Source organism: Apus apus, chromosome 3 (assembly GCF_020740795.1).
Source record: "Apus apus isolate bApuApu2 chromosome 3, bApuApu2.pri.cur, whole genome shotgun sequence".
Taxonomy (NCBI): domain Eukaryota; kingdom Metazoa; phylum Chordata; class Aves; order Apodiformes; family Apodidae; genus Apus; species Apus apus.
This window is the reverse complement of record NC_067284.1, coordinates 76332527-76348715: the sequence shown is the minus strand read 5'-3', so window position 1 is coordinate 76348715 and position 16189 is coordinate 76332527. Positions and strand designations below refer to the sequence as shown.

General features: G+C 40.4%; 1 protein-coding gene across 3 annotated transcripts in view; it reads left to right on the top strand.

Moving 5' to 3' along the window:
• Positions 1-714: 714 nt before the first annotated feature.
• ZFAND3 (zinc finger AN1-type containing 3) overlaps positions 715-16189 on the top strand; it is a 134032-nt gene continuing 118557 nt past the window's right edge. For 2 of the 3 annotated variants that reach the window (XM_051613718.1, XM_051613715.1), the window contains exon 1: positions 715-933. In XM_051613718.1, the coding sequence (XP_051469678.1) occupies positions 863-933 (71 nt within the window). In that variant the 5' untranslated portion in view covers positions 715-862. The remainder of the gene's footprint in view (positions 934-16189) is intronic. The other variant, XM_051613716.1, reaches the window with a different exon arrangement.

Sequence of the window (16189 nt, the reverse complement as noted above, 5' to 3'; positions counted from 1 at the left end):
CGAGAGGCCTGGCACGGGCGCAAACGGAGCACACGGGGAGCAGGGCCCAGCCCACCACCCCCACCCCTGCGCTGGGCTCCGTCAGGGGCGGCCGCGGAGGCTGGCACAGGCCCCGGAGCACGGCGGGCAGGGGCTCGCCCCGTCCCCCCGGCGCCGGGCAGCGCGGGGGCGGCCCCCGGGGACCCGCTCGGCACCCTCCAACTTCCGCGTCGCAAGCGCTCTGCGCATGCGCCGCCCGCGCCGGCACCGCCACCCCCCCCCTCCCCGGCCTTCCCCGGCGGTACCACTTTGTGCCTGAGGTGTGGGTAGAGGCCAAAAAAGGAGGGCGGCTCCAAGTAGCTTTGCCGGCCTCGGTCCCCCCAAGGCTCCTCACAGAGAAGTTCGTCTCCTTCTCGAGTCTATGCGTACCTTTCAAACTTGTTTCTCTCCGATACTACCCGGCCCCGATTGAACCCAATTCCCCCCCGGGGAAGGGCTATGGTATATGCTGCTCCCAGCTGATCCGGTGGCTTGGCGAAACCATCCTGCTCAGGAGAGGGGGAGGCAGGGCGCCGGAGGGGGGGGACACACACGCACGCACCGTCGAGCCAGGGGCCGAGCGGCGGGAGAGGGCGGGCGCGCCCCGCTGCGACAGCGGGCTCGTCACGGGAACCGGCGGGCGGGAGCGGCCGCCGTAGATCGGTCCGCGCCGCGTCCCCGCTCCCCTGCGGACCCAGCCGGTAGGGCGCGGCCGCCCCCCTCTCGCGGCCTCCCCTCCCCCGCCTCCCCAGTGGTCGCGCCCGGCTCCAGCTGACCGGCCTGGCATCCCGGCCGGGAGCCCCGCTCCCCCCCCGCCGCCGCCGCCCCGCGCACCGGCCCCGCCATGGGAGACGCCGGCAGTGAGCGCAGCAAGGCGCCCAGCCTGCCACCGCGCTGCCCCTGCGGCTTCTGGGGGTAAGCGGGGCCCGAGGGCGAGGAGGGGGCTGGGCTGGAGCCGGCCCGGCTCGGCGCGGCGCGGGGAGGGGGACTGGCGGCGAGGCGAAGGGCGAGGCGGCCGGGGGGCCGCGGCCGGGCGGGGGCAGGGCCCGGGCCTGTCGGGCAGGCCGGGGCGCTGGGCCAGGTCGTAGCCCTGGGCTCGGGCCTGTCACGGGGAGCGAGCCCGCAGCTCGCCCCGGGGTGGGGGTGGCCGCCGGTCCCTGCCGGCCGGGCCGCAGGGGCAGCCTGCGGGGGGAGAGGAGTGTCCCCCCGCTTCCCGGCGTGTGCTGGGGTGTGCCGTGGTCCCGGGGGGCCCGGGCGGGGGTGCCGGCGGCGGCAGCTCCCGGCTGAAGAGGCAGCGGGTGACCTGGGGGAGGAGGAGGTGGCTGCGCTGCCCCGGGCCGCTGGGGGGTCTGGCCTGGCCGCGGGCGGTGGCCACGCCGCCGGCCCTAACGTGCGGACAGCTCGGCGGCGGCCTTCCCGGTAGCTCGGCGGGGGGAAGGCCTGCCCGCTTCCCCGAGTCACTCATGTTTCCTGGAGCGGCTGCCTTTCCTTTGGGGCTGCCGGCTGCGCTCCGGGGCCTGCCTTTAGCTTCTCGTAGGCGCAGGCGAGGGGTGCGGGCCCTTGGCTGACCCGCATGGTGTCCTGGGTCGCGGGGCCTGGCACGGCCCTGCCCTGTGCCCGGGAACGGGGACAGCTCGCTGCTGTTCGTGCAGATCAGCGCAGGGCACCATAACTGATGAAGAAGAAAGGCTAAGGACGAAAAAAATCTTTCTCCGCCTTATGAAGATAGGGAGATTCATAATAGATTAGGTCCATGTTGGCGGATCCCCTTTTAGAAGGAAGGAAGGAAGTGGAGTCATTCCCGTTTGCCAGAGGTGAAAGAAAAAGTAAGCCTCTTCCTTGCTAAACTCCTCTCACCTCTAGGGTCATGTCTACTGACGTGTTTCCACAACTGTTTATTTTTTTTAAATCAGTTGTGTCATGGCAGGTGGTATGCTGGCACATAAACATGATCGTAAAGCATCTTTAATGTATATCACAGAAACATTAGTCCCTAATCTTCTTATTTATGGAAAGTTCAAAGAATATGTGACTAAACAGACTTTTGAGGGCCCACCTGAGATTTACACTTGTCTACGATTGTACCTTCTTGGGATTTATGTGATAGAATTTAAGGTACTCTGGGGGAGTGGAGGCTGAGAGGAAAGAGATGCAATAAGAGTGATTTAGTGATGTCACTGTACATTTGGTTGGTTTATTGGAGCGGCAGGATTTTAAGTGAAATCCTATTTTTGAGTTATGATAGAAGCCTGAACTGCAGCAAATGCCATGGCCCTTCTGGGAGTGATCTTACAAGACAGATTATAAATACACATTAAATTATTTTATTTTTGTTTTGCTAGGGTCTCATATTTGGGCCTGATACTTTCTGTAGTGTAGTGGGACACAAGTTGCTGCTATCTCTAATGTAACATACTGACTTCTGTAACATGATACTGATGTGAAAGGAGGGTTGCAGAAAGCTGGAAGTGAACTTTTTTGTTGAGCTGAACTTCTTGGCTAGTTCAGCGTGTTGTGATAATGAGAAGAAAATCTGGTGCTGTGTATTCAAGGATCTGCTGAATGGTAACAGGAGGCTGTAAAAAAAAAACCATTGCCTTTAAAACTGCTACTTTAAAAAAAATACCTTTCCCTTGCACAAGCAGCTATCCAAATGGTATTTTTTTTGCCTTCCCCTACATCTCCCTCCATGTTATCCATGTGGTAGTGTTTCTTGTAAGATATTTTTGAAAGACAGCATTGAGGAAGAAAAAATCTTCTTTTCTCCACCAATACAATGAAGAAATTGGTCTATTTTTCAATTTCTTTAAGTGTCTACCAAGTACATTTCAATAGACAGTGGCAAAGTACACACCTATTTTTTCACTTAAAACCGAACAAAACCCAACAAAAACCAAAATCGTGCTGTCAGCTTCCAGTTTGATGGTTTGTTGTGCTTCTCAGTGCTGAAGAAACTTAAGTGTCATCTAGTCTTCAAAAAGATTGCCTGGTAAATCTGTGTAAATATACCCTTCTAGTGAAGCTGCATTGGCAGGAGTACTTACGGGGTCACAGTTTTATACCAGGTTTCTGAGGAAAGTCAGTCATGATAGAAAAAAAAAAATTACATTCATCTGAAGTTGGACTTCTGCTGCTCTAGATGTCAGCTAGGGTTATTACCTGCAATATGTGTTAAGACAGTCTTATATGTGATTTTCATGTCACTTTTATATGCCTGTCAAGTTGCATTTTGGAATTACAGGGCCATATTTGCCCTGTAGTAGAATAATGTTGCTTTATGCTTCCCAGTCCTCATCAGTCCAGTGGATGAGAAGGCTTTCAGGGATGATTTTGAGTAAGCCTGCACCATGTAGGCAGTAGAACAGTTCAGTGTCAGTGGGTAACAGAACAGGGTCTGGATTTTGCCAGGTATAAAAGATGTTTTTTTAAAATGTATTATTTTTTAAAAATATTTTATGTAATGCTTGGCCAGAACTCTTTGTAGTAAGATGCACACTTTTTGCAGTAATCCACAAACATGGATAACATTAAGAAAAATGCTGAAAGAAGCATTAATATTGAAGTAAGCTGTGGGTCTTGGGCTAAAACTTGCCTGTTGGTGAATGGTGATAGAAGTAGCTCCCGAGTTGCCTGTTGGCAGTGGTGGCATGCAAAGAGATTACAGGCAGACTAGTAGGTACTATTGCATTGAAGTTGGAGGGGTCCTTCTTTTAAAATGCTTGCTTTTATGTTAGAAATTCAGATCTTGTAAGTTTCAAGAATCTCTAGTGACTGCAAAACTACTAAACTCTTGATGTTTCAAGATCTAAGAGACTGAAAAATGAGCAGCTCAGAGACTTGACTGAGACTGTTCAGATCTTCTGAAACATCTGCTTAAGGTTAACAGCTGATGTTTGCTTACCTTTTGTTGAAGATCAGGGAATCCATCCTTAAATCTTCTGTAGACTTGCCCTTCTTTGTAGAATGTCCGGTCTGTCATTTCTGCTCAAGTAAAGTTCAGATGTTGAACCAAGATGATCTTTGTATGTGACAAAATAATGTCAGTAACTCAGATTCTCAGTTGTGAAACCTCATCTGTATTCATGTTATTTATGAAAAATTCACACTACTTGTTGTTTGAATATATTTTGCTCCCTTTTCTTCTGGTTTTTATATCTTAAACTTGAGTCAGTTGTACCTATCTTGATTTTCATTGGAATAGTCTTAGTGTACAAAAGTTGGAAAGGGTGCAGTATGCAAGTTACTAGTTTAGGGTGCTTCATCTAGAGTTTATGTTGTGCGCAATGTCTCATTCATAGGATCTGGACATTTTTTCTCTTCCTCCTCCTGATTAACAGACCGTGTAATGTAGGCTGTAGGGTTTTTTTCTTACATTAATGGATTTCAGAAACCTGTTTCACTTTATGGCATATATAAAATCTTCAACTCTAAGTTAATAAATGCACAAAAGTATTACTGTAGGTATATATGCCAGTTAAGCCATTTTGCTTAATAGAGATGAGGCATGATCCTTTAAATAACTACATGTTGGTAGTTCCCCATTGCCTTGTAAAGGACTCCATGAAGGTTTCAGTTCAGTATAGCTCATCAAAGGGCTGGGGCTTTCACTATTAAATGGTTATGTGCAGAGATGAGACTTGCAAGCTAAAAAGCTCCTTGGCTGGTAGTAGCATATACTGTGAAGGAGTACATTGAGGAGGGTAATACTTTGACAATTCTATTTGTACTGTGATTGCTGCTTACTTTTTTTATGGTCTGGACTGATACTTTACCATTGCATTTGGTGCCTCAGAACCAGAAAGAAGGAAATGTGTTAATGGATATAAAACAAATGAATTCCATTCTTAAAATGGTGGCAGCCAGCAGGAAGTTGATTGAAAACACAGTATGATTAGTTTAGTCTCATCTTATTTCTGGCAACAGTAAGGTACTGTAGTCAGTTAAAATTGATGGCAGTATTGTTTGAGAGCATGCCAGCAGGGGTTTTGAAGGATGTTACCATTTGTTCTGCCCTTCTCTGATGCTGCAAGCATCGTATGTGTGATGAGACATTGTGCCCTGAGCATCCTGTGTGGGCCCAATACAGCATTTATTTCTGAGTCTGGGTTTTCCAGTCACTTACATATCATCAGGTCCTTGGCATGCCAATCTGGATCTTTTCTCCATTTTGTTTACCAAAATTAAACATTTGATCAAATGGTTAATCATTTATCATAAGCATGATTAGCTTATGACTCTATATCACAAAAGCTTGCATTTAGCTTCTAAACAAATAATGACTATGTATATGCCATGAAGCCACCTCTTCTCTGACTAGTCTTTTCTTTCCTTTCTTTGGTGATTACGGCTGCTCATTCCATATAAACTCTCAGTGACTGTCCTTTCAATAATACTTTCTAATCTTACAGGTTGCGTAGGTCATCGTGAATGCATACTGCCTTCATAAACCTAATGTTGCTTTAACCACTGTTGAAAGCTCGCATAGATGTTCCTAAATGAAGCTTGAGTAAAATGCTGAAATATGTACCTCTTCCTCTGTGAATTAGTTTTCACTGGGCTTGTATCATGCATTTCCTTAGCTAGGTTTTCACTTTCTGGCACTTTGGATCTGATGCTAGAATAAGCAATGACTTTGGCAATTTCTGCAAGACAGTGTATGTGCTACCAAATAGGTAATTGTTTATTAAACCCCATTAGGTCTTTGGGTGAATAGGGAACAGTGAGGGTCAGTTAAGGTTCTTTGGGATGGCTGTGTGTGGATAGCGCTGTGCGAGAGGGTTTCTCTGCAGTTACTGATGATCGGAAGTGTCAGTTCTTCCCTCTGAAGTGTTAAATTGATTTAAATCAATAAATTAATGACTCGTGTTTTAGGAAGGCTAGTTCTTATTACCTTACAAAACCTAAACTGTTTTTTGTAAGTAAGATAAAAGCTTCTTGCTTTTATTTGTTACAAGTGTTTACAGGCCATCTATCACAGGAGACTGTGGTTGGTTGGAATCAAGTAATTTGGCTGCTGTGGTCCTTGTACTCTGTTTTGGTCTTAAGACTGAAAATACTTGAATGTTGTATTTTGTTATGTTATTAATGAACTTATTTAATACTCTGTCTCATCTTTGGGTGAAAGAACTTGAAGCATTTTCTAGTTAAAGTCATGGTTAACTGCTGTAACATATCTACTGGTGTGTTACACAAATAAAAGTGACAAGTTATTTAACTGACAGAAACAGAGTCTGATGAGGAAATGATTTATTTCCAAGTTTTCCTAGGAAGTGCTTCAGAGGATGATAAAAGGCCTTAGAGAGACACTGAAATTCTTTGCTTGGATCTTCATTTTAGAAGATATTAAATGTTATGACACAGAGAAGCTTTATTTGAAGAGAGGAGGAAGGAATTGAACTTTTTGTCATGTTCCCTGCTTGAATAAGAAAATGCAGAATAAAGAATGCTAAATTGTGAGGTTCTTATGATTTCCCTCAGTCGTAGTACTTCTACAAGAACATCTCAACTAAAGTGAGAGACAGATTTTTTTTTTTCCCCACTTTTTATACAGTAAGCGGTTGCCTCTTGCAACCATAGTTCCAAGGTACTACGTTTTGGATGAGGACTAAGTTTTCTATTTGCTGCAGAAGCTTACCTTTAGGAATAGTGGTTATTGGCACTCAAAGTAAAAGCAGATGAACTGGATTTAATACTTTTAAATGTAATAAGCTGTCTTCTAGGAATGTGAAAACAATTATTTCTTTTGCAGTACTTAATAGAATAGACAAAACAAAAAGGAGATTGTTATTTAATGAAAACCAGCTGTTTTGTATCAGAATAAAGATGCATTCAGCCCTGTTTCTGATTTGGGTGATAAGTGATGCTGAGGGAATAAGCATAAGGACAGAGCAAGCATGCAGTGATGCTTATCTTGGTATACCTCTTTTGCTTCTGGCAATCTGACATAAGGTTGTCCTCTGTTTTATAGATTTATGGCTTAGTAGGTCTTACCTATTATTTAATGAATTTGCATAATGACTTGGTGAATCCATATGTACTCTTGACCCTCACAACATCCTGCAGCAAGTAGTTCCATAATTTAACCATTCTCTTTACTGAAGAAAAAAAGTAATTTTTTTTTTTTTCCTTTAACCTTGCTGTGTGATAATTCTAAGGACTGGGTACATTCAAACAGCTGATGTATGAGGGTGTTTAGTTTAAGAAGATCCAAAAATAGGCCTGCTTGATTAAAAATGTCTGTTCGCTTCTTCAGTGAAGCTAGAATTTGAGAAAACATACACTAGCCTAACCCATGGATTTATTAAAAATCTTTACATAAAATGCTTCAGAAATATTTTCTAATTGTAGATGGATGCAGTGCTAATTATAGATGATTGTGGCCACCACCTTTTAATCCAACTGTAACTTCCTCATCAGATTGAAATTCGGTGTCATAGCTGCTGCTCCTGGAAGTACAGTGAAGAAGAAAGAAGAAGATTATGTTCTGCTTTTTTGAAGCTTGGAGGAGTTAAAAGTTACAGGCTCTAGGTCACCTCCCAGGTTTCTTTCCGTCTTCCTGCTAGTCGGTACCTTCTTCATATGTTTTGTAAGCTATGATTAGTCAAAGCTATTGTGATTTGGGCGGTGCTAATGATTATTCTCCAGTTAGTGCTATGAAATATGTCTTGATGCTAATTAGTAAAACATTCAAGTGTTGTATGGTAGCATAGATATGTTGTGTTTTGCATATTGCTTTGTTATATTGAACATGCTTTGGATTCTCAGAAGTTTCTGATGGTAAGTGCAGTATTTTGGAAGGTTATAATACAGGTATCAATTTTAAAGAAATACTGCTGTTGTTTTTAGTTGTTGAAGTGGTTAAAATCTATACCTCAAACCTGGGCAAAAGTGGTAATGTTACTGCTGCATTTTGGCCTTGGAGAGCTGCTGAAGTCTTAAATTGATGGAAGCATCATGACTCAGTATTTCCTTGAAGGTGTTTAAATCAGTAATGCAAAGCATTAACTTGAGAGAATGATCCTTGAGGGATGTATTCATTGGAGATGTTTGGTTGTGACTTGCATATTTTCACTAACATGCTATGCCAATTACTGTTGGACTATAAAATTATTTTTTATTAGAATTTTGTGCATTATAAATAGACAGGGACTTAAGAGGCAGTTGATAGGAATGAATAATGAATGTGATATATTTTCACAGCACAATATTGCTTATATTCTTTGAAGTTTAAAGTGTAAGTGTGCTCCTGTAGCTCTCCAGATAGGTGACTCTGACTGACTTTGTGTCTCAAAGTGTTATCACAACTGTCTTGTGAGTGTTTTTGGACAGTATTTAATCTTGATTATGTTGAAACCCTAATTCAAATCTCAGAGATAAACTTCATACTCAGTTTAGACTGTTAGATTAGATTTATCTGTTCTCCCTTTTTTTCTCACTTTTGCTCAAGTGGCAGAAATCCTTCCTATCTATTCAGTATAGACAGGGCTCCTTAGCAAGTAGTTGCTTCTCTGGTTTTGGAAGAAAAATTAAAATTCAGGTAATAGCTACAGCATGAATTGGCTTCTCTAAGATGTCAGAGTAGTTCCAGATAATAGAAAGACATCTTCTCAGGACACTGAGGCCAACATGAGAAAATACTGTTGAGGATGCTATGTGCAGTGACTGCAAAATTAGTCTGAAAAACACTTTGACAATGAAACCTTTATGTAAATGGCTATGTCCAATGGTTTCAGACCATAGAGATGATGTTAATATACAGTAGAAGTATGTTGTTATTTTTAGGTTCTGCAAAAAATGCCCATCCATATCTCCTAATTTAAGACTTTGGTGTAACACCATTACTTTATTTTTTTATAACAGGGATGGATCTTTCATTTGAATCAGTGACACTTCTATATACTTAAGGAATGTAGTGTTTAAACTTAGTTGTTTGGGTTTTTTTAAACAGATTTTTTGAAATCTTGTAAGTCAGAAGGCAAACGGTGTATTGTAATGCATAGCTCCATTCACTCTAAGTTATTCTTTAACTCAGAAAAATGTATTGATTGAAGAGTTATAGTATTCCTTGAATTGGAGAAGGAAGACATTTGTAGCTGTGTGTTCAGTTTCTCGGTCAATAGCATCTGAAGTAGTAACATTGTGGTAGAGTGCAGTACTTGCCTGTACAAAGTAGTTGTATTAGGAAATTATTCATGGAACTTTACATTTAATCAGTTCTTTGGGTTCTTCCCTGTAGCAGGGACCACTGCCCTACGTTATTTAAGAAAGAATTGTAGGTATCCTGTTCACTTCCTGTTGTTTAATGTGGCTGCCATATGCATGATCTGAACTTGGAACAATGTAGGTCAATGGGAGGAAGATAAATTTCAGTTTTTAAATGTTTCAGGATTTTTATTAGTGGTTTAAAGGAATGTATTTTTAAGGTTACTTTTCCTTGACATTATGTCCTTTAGTAAATATACTTTGGCTAGTGCTGACTTTCTGTTGTTTGTTTGTTGTAAATTAAAGAGAGTAACTAGAAATAAGGAAAAATTTTGAATGGAGAGAAAAACTGGTTTTCCTAAAATAATTTTAATAATCAGACAAATGGAGAGAAAATAAGATACCTGATGATTACTCTCTTAAGTTTCTAGCTCTTTAGTGTATGTAGTATCTGCCGCTGGGCAAGTTTAATTTGAGGGTCTGTTAACTTCTGCTTGCTTGAATGTAGAAGTCCTGTTTGATTCATAAACACCTAAGGAAGAGGGAGAAGAAGGGAGTGCAATGCCAAGATTGGGAACAGTGTTTAGAAAGAAAAAAAAAAGTGTCGGGTTCCATGATAACCTCCTAATTGTGCACTTAAAAAAGCAGATTCCAGTGTCATGTCCTCATTGACTTCATTGCTAAAACACAACCGGCCTTGACAATATGACTTACTGAGATCAGCACTGTTGCCATAACAGCAGCATTTTGATCTCTAATTACATGTTGTTAGAGGTGTCTCTGAGGAAGTTGCATATATAAAGTAGGCAAAATGCTGTCATTTAGCCAGAGTCCCTTGGTACTGGAAATTGCATTGTTTTTCTAACTGTTGATTAGGTGCTATTTTGGTCCATGGTACTGTCAATATTAAGGAGTTTAGCTTCTTGATAAATCAATTATTTGTCTTTTAGCAATATTGGGTATTTATTAAAGAAAAGTTTCAATGAAATGCACTTTTAGCTGGAGAAGGGTGAGTCTTAGGTCAGATATTGCTGACATCAGTTTGCAAGAAGAGACATTAATGTTGGATGCAGTAATGCTTGTTCATTGTTTCATATCCTAGTGTTACTTCTTTTTAGTAATCTCTTTCAGTGACCTAATGGATAATAATGGTTTCTGAAATTGTGTTAACAAATGTTTGCTTATTCACACAGATAGGTTTCAAGTGTTCCCCTGAACTGTTAACATTTTAATAAATTTAAAAGCTGAAAGTTTGTTTTTAGAATCAACTTCTGACTGTGTACTTCCATACAGTGAGTGGAAGCATTTCTAACCTAGTATGTTTTCATAATGAAGGTTCTCTCCAGTTTTATTTTGCATGCATGTGTATTTAATTATTCAGTTTCTAATAGAAAAAAAAATATATGGAAAGCATCTCAATTGGATTTGTTTTTTTTTAAATGCTCAGAATTTTAGAAGATTTAAAATTTGAGTCAGCTGCAGTCTTGGGGTTTTATTTTTACACAGATGTGTAGATGAACAGTCAACTGTGCTATAGCTGATAAAGGGCTTTTAGGATTAATCCGTATATACACCAACTTCTCTAGGAAACTGATTTTTGAGCGTTCAAAAAAAAACAATTAACAGTAGCGTTTGAACATTTCAAATATCTTTTCTTGGCATTAGGCCTTTGTGATTAATATTTCATTGCAAAGTAATTGAAATTAAACTTGCTTTGGAAATAATAATTAAGATAGAGCAAATTGACTCCTCATTTGATTTCTGAAAGTGGACTGTCTCTGCTGCTTGTATTCCCCAACGTTGTTAAATACATGGAGTGTTTGTGATACCTCTAACATGCTTACTTTATAGTGTATGTCTTTTCCAGAATTAGTTAGGTGTTAGAAATGGAAATGTTGAATGTCACTATATATTCTGCTCTTCTTTTGTCTGTGGTTTGTTAGCAATTGGGTTTTTTTTTTGGACACTGCACATGTTCCTGTTTTAACTTTCTGCTTGGGTATCGTAATTCCAAATGTATAGACATTGTTCTTCCAGTGTGGATTTTTTTAATATGTATTTTACATTTATTAAAAGAGTTTTAACACTACAAACCCATAAAGATAAGGATAGTAGAATGTTCCTTTTTTAATAAAAGTCCATAGCATTTAAGTTCGGAAAGGATTTATTTTTACTTCTGCCACCGATGCACTATGGGACAGGTGGTTCGTGCTTTTTCCCTTTGCTTGTTTTCCTTCATTAGTTAATCATATCTCACTCTTCATTAATTCCACAGTGCTTTAGGAGCCATGAATGAAAGACTTGGTAGTAAGGAGTACTTCCAGCTTCTCCAGCTCTGTGCTTTAGAGAGAGGTGTTTGTTTTAAATCAGAACTTACTCTAGGACAATATCGACCCATTGACATGTTGTTTCCAAGGGTGTTCATGTAGAAGGAAGTCTTTGTGGTGGGTGGAGAAAGCCTCTTTAAATCAGAAGAGTTGCTGTGCAATTAGAAGAGCAAGAACCGCCTGCATTACACATCTGCAAGTCTCAGATGGTTTTGGAGCACTCTCTTGTTGAAGATAGGACCCCATTATTATCCATTATTCTGTGATGCAGTCTCTTGTTTGACTATTAATGTTCTCATGTGACTAATTCAGGAAAGACCAGAAATCTTTCTGGTGAGTAATTAACACTTCCTGTCCTGCTCCAGTGGCTTGTAAGGACAGATTCAAAAGGTTAAAAACAAGCACAGTCATGTATATTTTCATAGTAAACAAAAGTGATGTGTTACGTCATTATTTCAAAATAAAATGAAGTACTGGAAATTCCATCACTTACTGGCATAGTGAGAACTCTGGCATTACGGGTCAGAATTCAATTGCCTGAGCTGACGTGTCTTCTCAAGTGTGTCTGAGATTCAGATAACTGAAATTGCTCGTTGCTTTTGAAACTGCTGTAATTGGAAACCCAAGCCAAACAGACCTAGACCAGGGCTTTGAGAAACTTAAATCTACAGCTTTCAGAGGTTGCTTTAATTTCAGTTTCTCTTTTTTGTGTGCCTTCAGATCAGGTTCCCAGCACACTTCTAGATGCTACTGAGATGGGAAGTGATTTAGCTGCTTTCTTACTAGCATTCTTCCTGTCATTATTTCAGTTTGCTGATTTAGTAGTGGGTTTCTGATTTTGTTAGCAACATGTTTGTTGCAAACTTTAGTACAGAAGTGCTTTTAAGTAGTCTTCATGTTGTGGTTGGAAATGTTGAAAGTGTGTATGGTATTGTTTGGGTTTTTTTAATATATATTTATACAAAAGTACCCAGACAACTGTAATTTCTTTGCAACTTTTTATAGAGAATTAAAAACATTGAAATGACTTCTTCTGAACCACTGATGCAGATGGATTTCGTAGCTAATGACTTACTGTAGCACAGAAAAATGCTTGTGTGTTTATAAATTTTAAAGATGAAAGACATATTTTCTGTCTGAACATGACTTTGACTAGCTATTCTAATAGTATTTTTCCTGGAATGAATGTCATAAAACCAAAATTAGATATTATCTTGATTATTTTTAAAACATTATTGAAGACCACTTAAGGCCACTCAACCAATAAATTCTTAAGTGAATTTATGGTCTAAATGGATTTGTACCCTTTTAAAGGTTATGTAATAAGATCATGACACAAATGGTAGCTCTGAAAACTTATATTTTTTTGGTGTCTGTGAAGACAGCAGAAGAAAGAGATTAAGGGAAATAAGTGTTACATGATCCTCATCTTGAGATTTATTACTAGCTGCTTAATGAACAGTGTTTTCCTTTCTTTTGCTTAGCTTTCTTGTCCCTCATAATCTATGCAGGATGAATTCTGAAGGTAGATGTTACATTTCTGGTAGCATGACTGAGTACCTAGTTTGGAAAAAGTAGACCAGCTTATGGAGCCACAAGTTTTTCTTCAGTATATGGGGAGCTGGTCTGTTTTTAGTAAGTATATGCCTAGATACTGCCTCTGTGTCCAAAATCAGTTTTTCCTATATCTGTAGGACATCATGGCTGCAAGAAGGTACTTCTAAGACATGAAAGAAAAGTCTTCTGTCAGCTAGCTGGACAGATAGGCTGGGTTAATGTTTTCTGTACGTTTGTTTAGAGTTGTTTCTTTGTGAGTATTGTTCAAAAACTACTGTTTCTGCTAAAATCATGTAGCATGATATGTAGCAAACACTGAATGTGGTGTTATCCTTACCACAAAGGATATACACTGCTGGTTGAATTTGTGCTGTCTAAAGATGGGTACAGATGTATTTAGTTTGCCTTGATTCTATTTGAATTAGGTGAGTGTAAACCTCTTCTTTGAAAGGGTATAGGTAGCATTTTACCTTCCTGCAGCAGAATGAAAACATCTACATAAATTGACTTGAGAAAAATTATGCTTGGGTATCAAAATTTGCCTCTGCTAGTCTGTTGTTTGCAGGGTGGAGGGTGTTAAGTGGAAGTACTGGAAAGGAAGGGCAAGAAAACAATGTCCATAAAGTTCATAGTTTACATAACTGCTATTCATTATTTTCATAGTTGGAGATACCTATTTTCTTGTACCTTCCATTTAATTTCCTAAACTGCTGTGATGTTTTGGTGAAAGTGGAAAGTGAGATAAGATTGCATAGTGGTCTTGCAGAAGGGACTTTGCCTGGGTAAAGAATGTAGCTGAACAAGGTGCCAAGATGTCTGATTAAAAGCTTAAAGTCAAGCAGAAACATTAATTTTTCTTTCTTTTATTTTTCTTGGAGACTAGAGAGGACTGAAAAGTTATGAGCTGATACTACTGTTTGCTTAGTTTTTAAAATGCCTTTTAACTCCTGCTTGTATTTAGGATTCAACATTAATTTTACATAGTTAATGAGGTGGTAGAGTTGTGCTTTACAGCTGCAGCCTGTCACAGTGGGTAGGTAGTTAAAACTTGCTTGTGTTCCTGTACTGAGAAGGTTACACATGGCTTGGATGTGGGAGTTCAGGTTGAGGTAGCGTTACGCGGCTCATTTTTATTACCTCCTGTTAATGGTGACTCTATGCTTGGTTACTGTGCCTTTGCCTAGGATTACCTTCAGAAATGTATAAAAAGCTGATCTAATGAGAAGAGCCTTTGCTGTTTGCTTTACATGCATGGGAACAAAATATTTAACTTGGCCCTGATTTCCCACTGTCTAGAGTAGATGAAATACATGTACTGATTGCAATTTATCTTTCAGTCTTGGTTAATAGGGGAAAATAAGAAGTAGCGGCTCGTTCACATGTTTTCTCCATGTTATTTCAAAATAGGAAGATTAATGAGGGAAATGTAATGGTTATCTGAGTGCTGTGATACCCTTGTTTTTGTTCATGTAAATAAATCTAGGTTGTCTACTTTAAACACTTAGGTAATAATAAAAGCTACCTTGTGAAAATGACAACTGTGAAAATTACAGTTTGTGCTTGCATTAGTCTGGATCACTGAAGATGGAAAAGTCAAAATACCAGTCTGTATAAAGGTTTCCTTCTCTTGTCATGGGATGAAGGATGTGGAATGAAGGATATTTCTTCCACCATGAACTTTAAAGAAAAACGTGCATGCTGAGTTCTTACTGCCCTGGTAATTGAAATGCAGTTGCCTGAGACCTGGGAAGTGTGCTCTGTGAAATAGGAGAAAGGCACAGTGCATTAAGTAGGGGGTCTCATCCTAGCTTTATGTCTGGCACCCTTTCTGGAAAATACTGTTCTCTGCCCTGCCATCCACTGAAAGACACAGCAGCTCAAGTCTCATTGCTAGATGACCACTACTAACTTGGTGGTGCAAAGTGTGATACCTGTTCAGCTGATCCACACTGCCCTTTGTAGTAGTTACAGTCTTAATTGGGGATCTTTCACCTGAACAGTGGTGGAGTAAGACCTCCTTACAGGGAGTCTTCAAGGCAGAATATGAGAAAGGCTGTCACAAACGTCTGCACTCTGGAATTAACTTAGACTGTGGCAAAACTTTGAAGGAGGTGGGAATGGGGGGAGGGTGAGGCACGTTCACAGAGTCACACATTTTGATTGCTTCTTTAGTGTCCTTGCTGCCTTTTATTCGAAGTCCTCACAAGTAGAAAAGAAAAACTAGTTATTTTTATCAGAGGATAAAACTTAGCAGTTTTTTGGGTGACCTGTTCTCTCTCTTCTCCAGCCATTAAATTTTAGATCTGCTGTACTTGCAGAAAGGCTTCAGTTATATGTTTATAAGGAAAATGTCTAGTGGCTAAGCACAAAAGTTGATCTATCTTGTTAATGATGTAGACATGGCAAACTTCTCCACATAATGCCTGAAGCTCTTCAGAAAAAGCACTCACTGCTTATGTGCAATTGTATTATGACAAAACAAGGTACACATTATAGTATGGTAAATACCAATACTTTTACTTTAGATTTTGAGGGAGTAGGTAGCATATTGTAGGGTGATGTTTGAGAGATCCTAATAATTTATTTTCTTAGAAAGTCCATTAGCAGCCTGTTTTGTAGTTCAGAAGAGTAAGCTAGTGCTTGTCTTGAATTAATTGTATGAATTAACAGAATTTGCATGTTTTAAATTGCAAAAGTGGACTGATGTAGATCAAACTAGTTATATTTGGGAGCTTAGATTTGTGGGTCACTGATTAACTCAACAGATTGGTTATGTCAGAGTTGTTTCCAAACAAGACTTATTGCTGTTGATAGCACTTTTGATTATTAAGCTAAACACTTAACTAACCCCCCTGTGATTCGCGTGCATAGTGTTTACGTAGTTGCCTTTCTCATTAGTTAGATGCTGAGAGGAGATGAGATTAACAGGTTTTATTTGTGTTTTGGCAAATCATTTTATAACACTTCCTTTTACTGCTACACTGTTAAGATTATAAAATTAATAAAAAATGCTTTTTTTTTTAAATCCTCCTATTTGTTTCTTTGAGTGTTACATTATTTGTTGTTATTTGTGTTAGCTATGTACA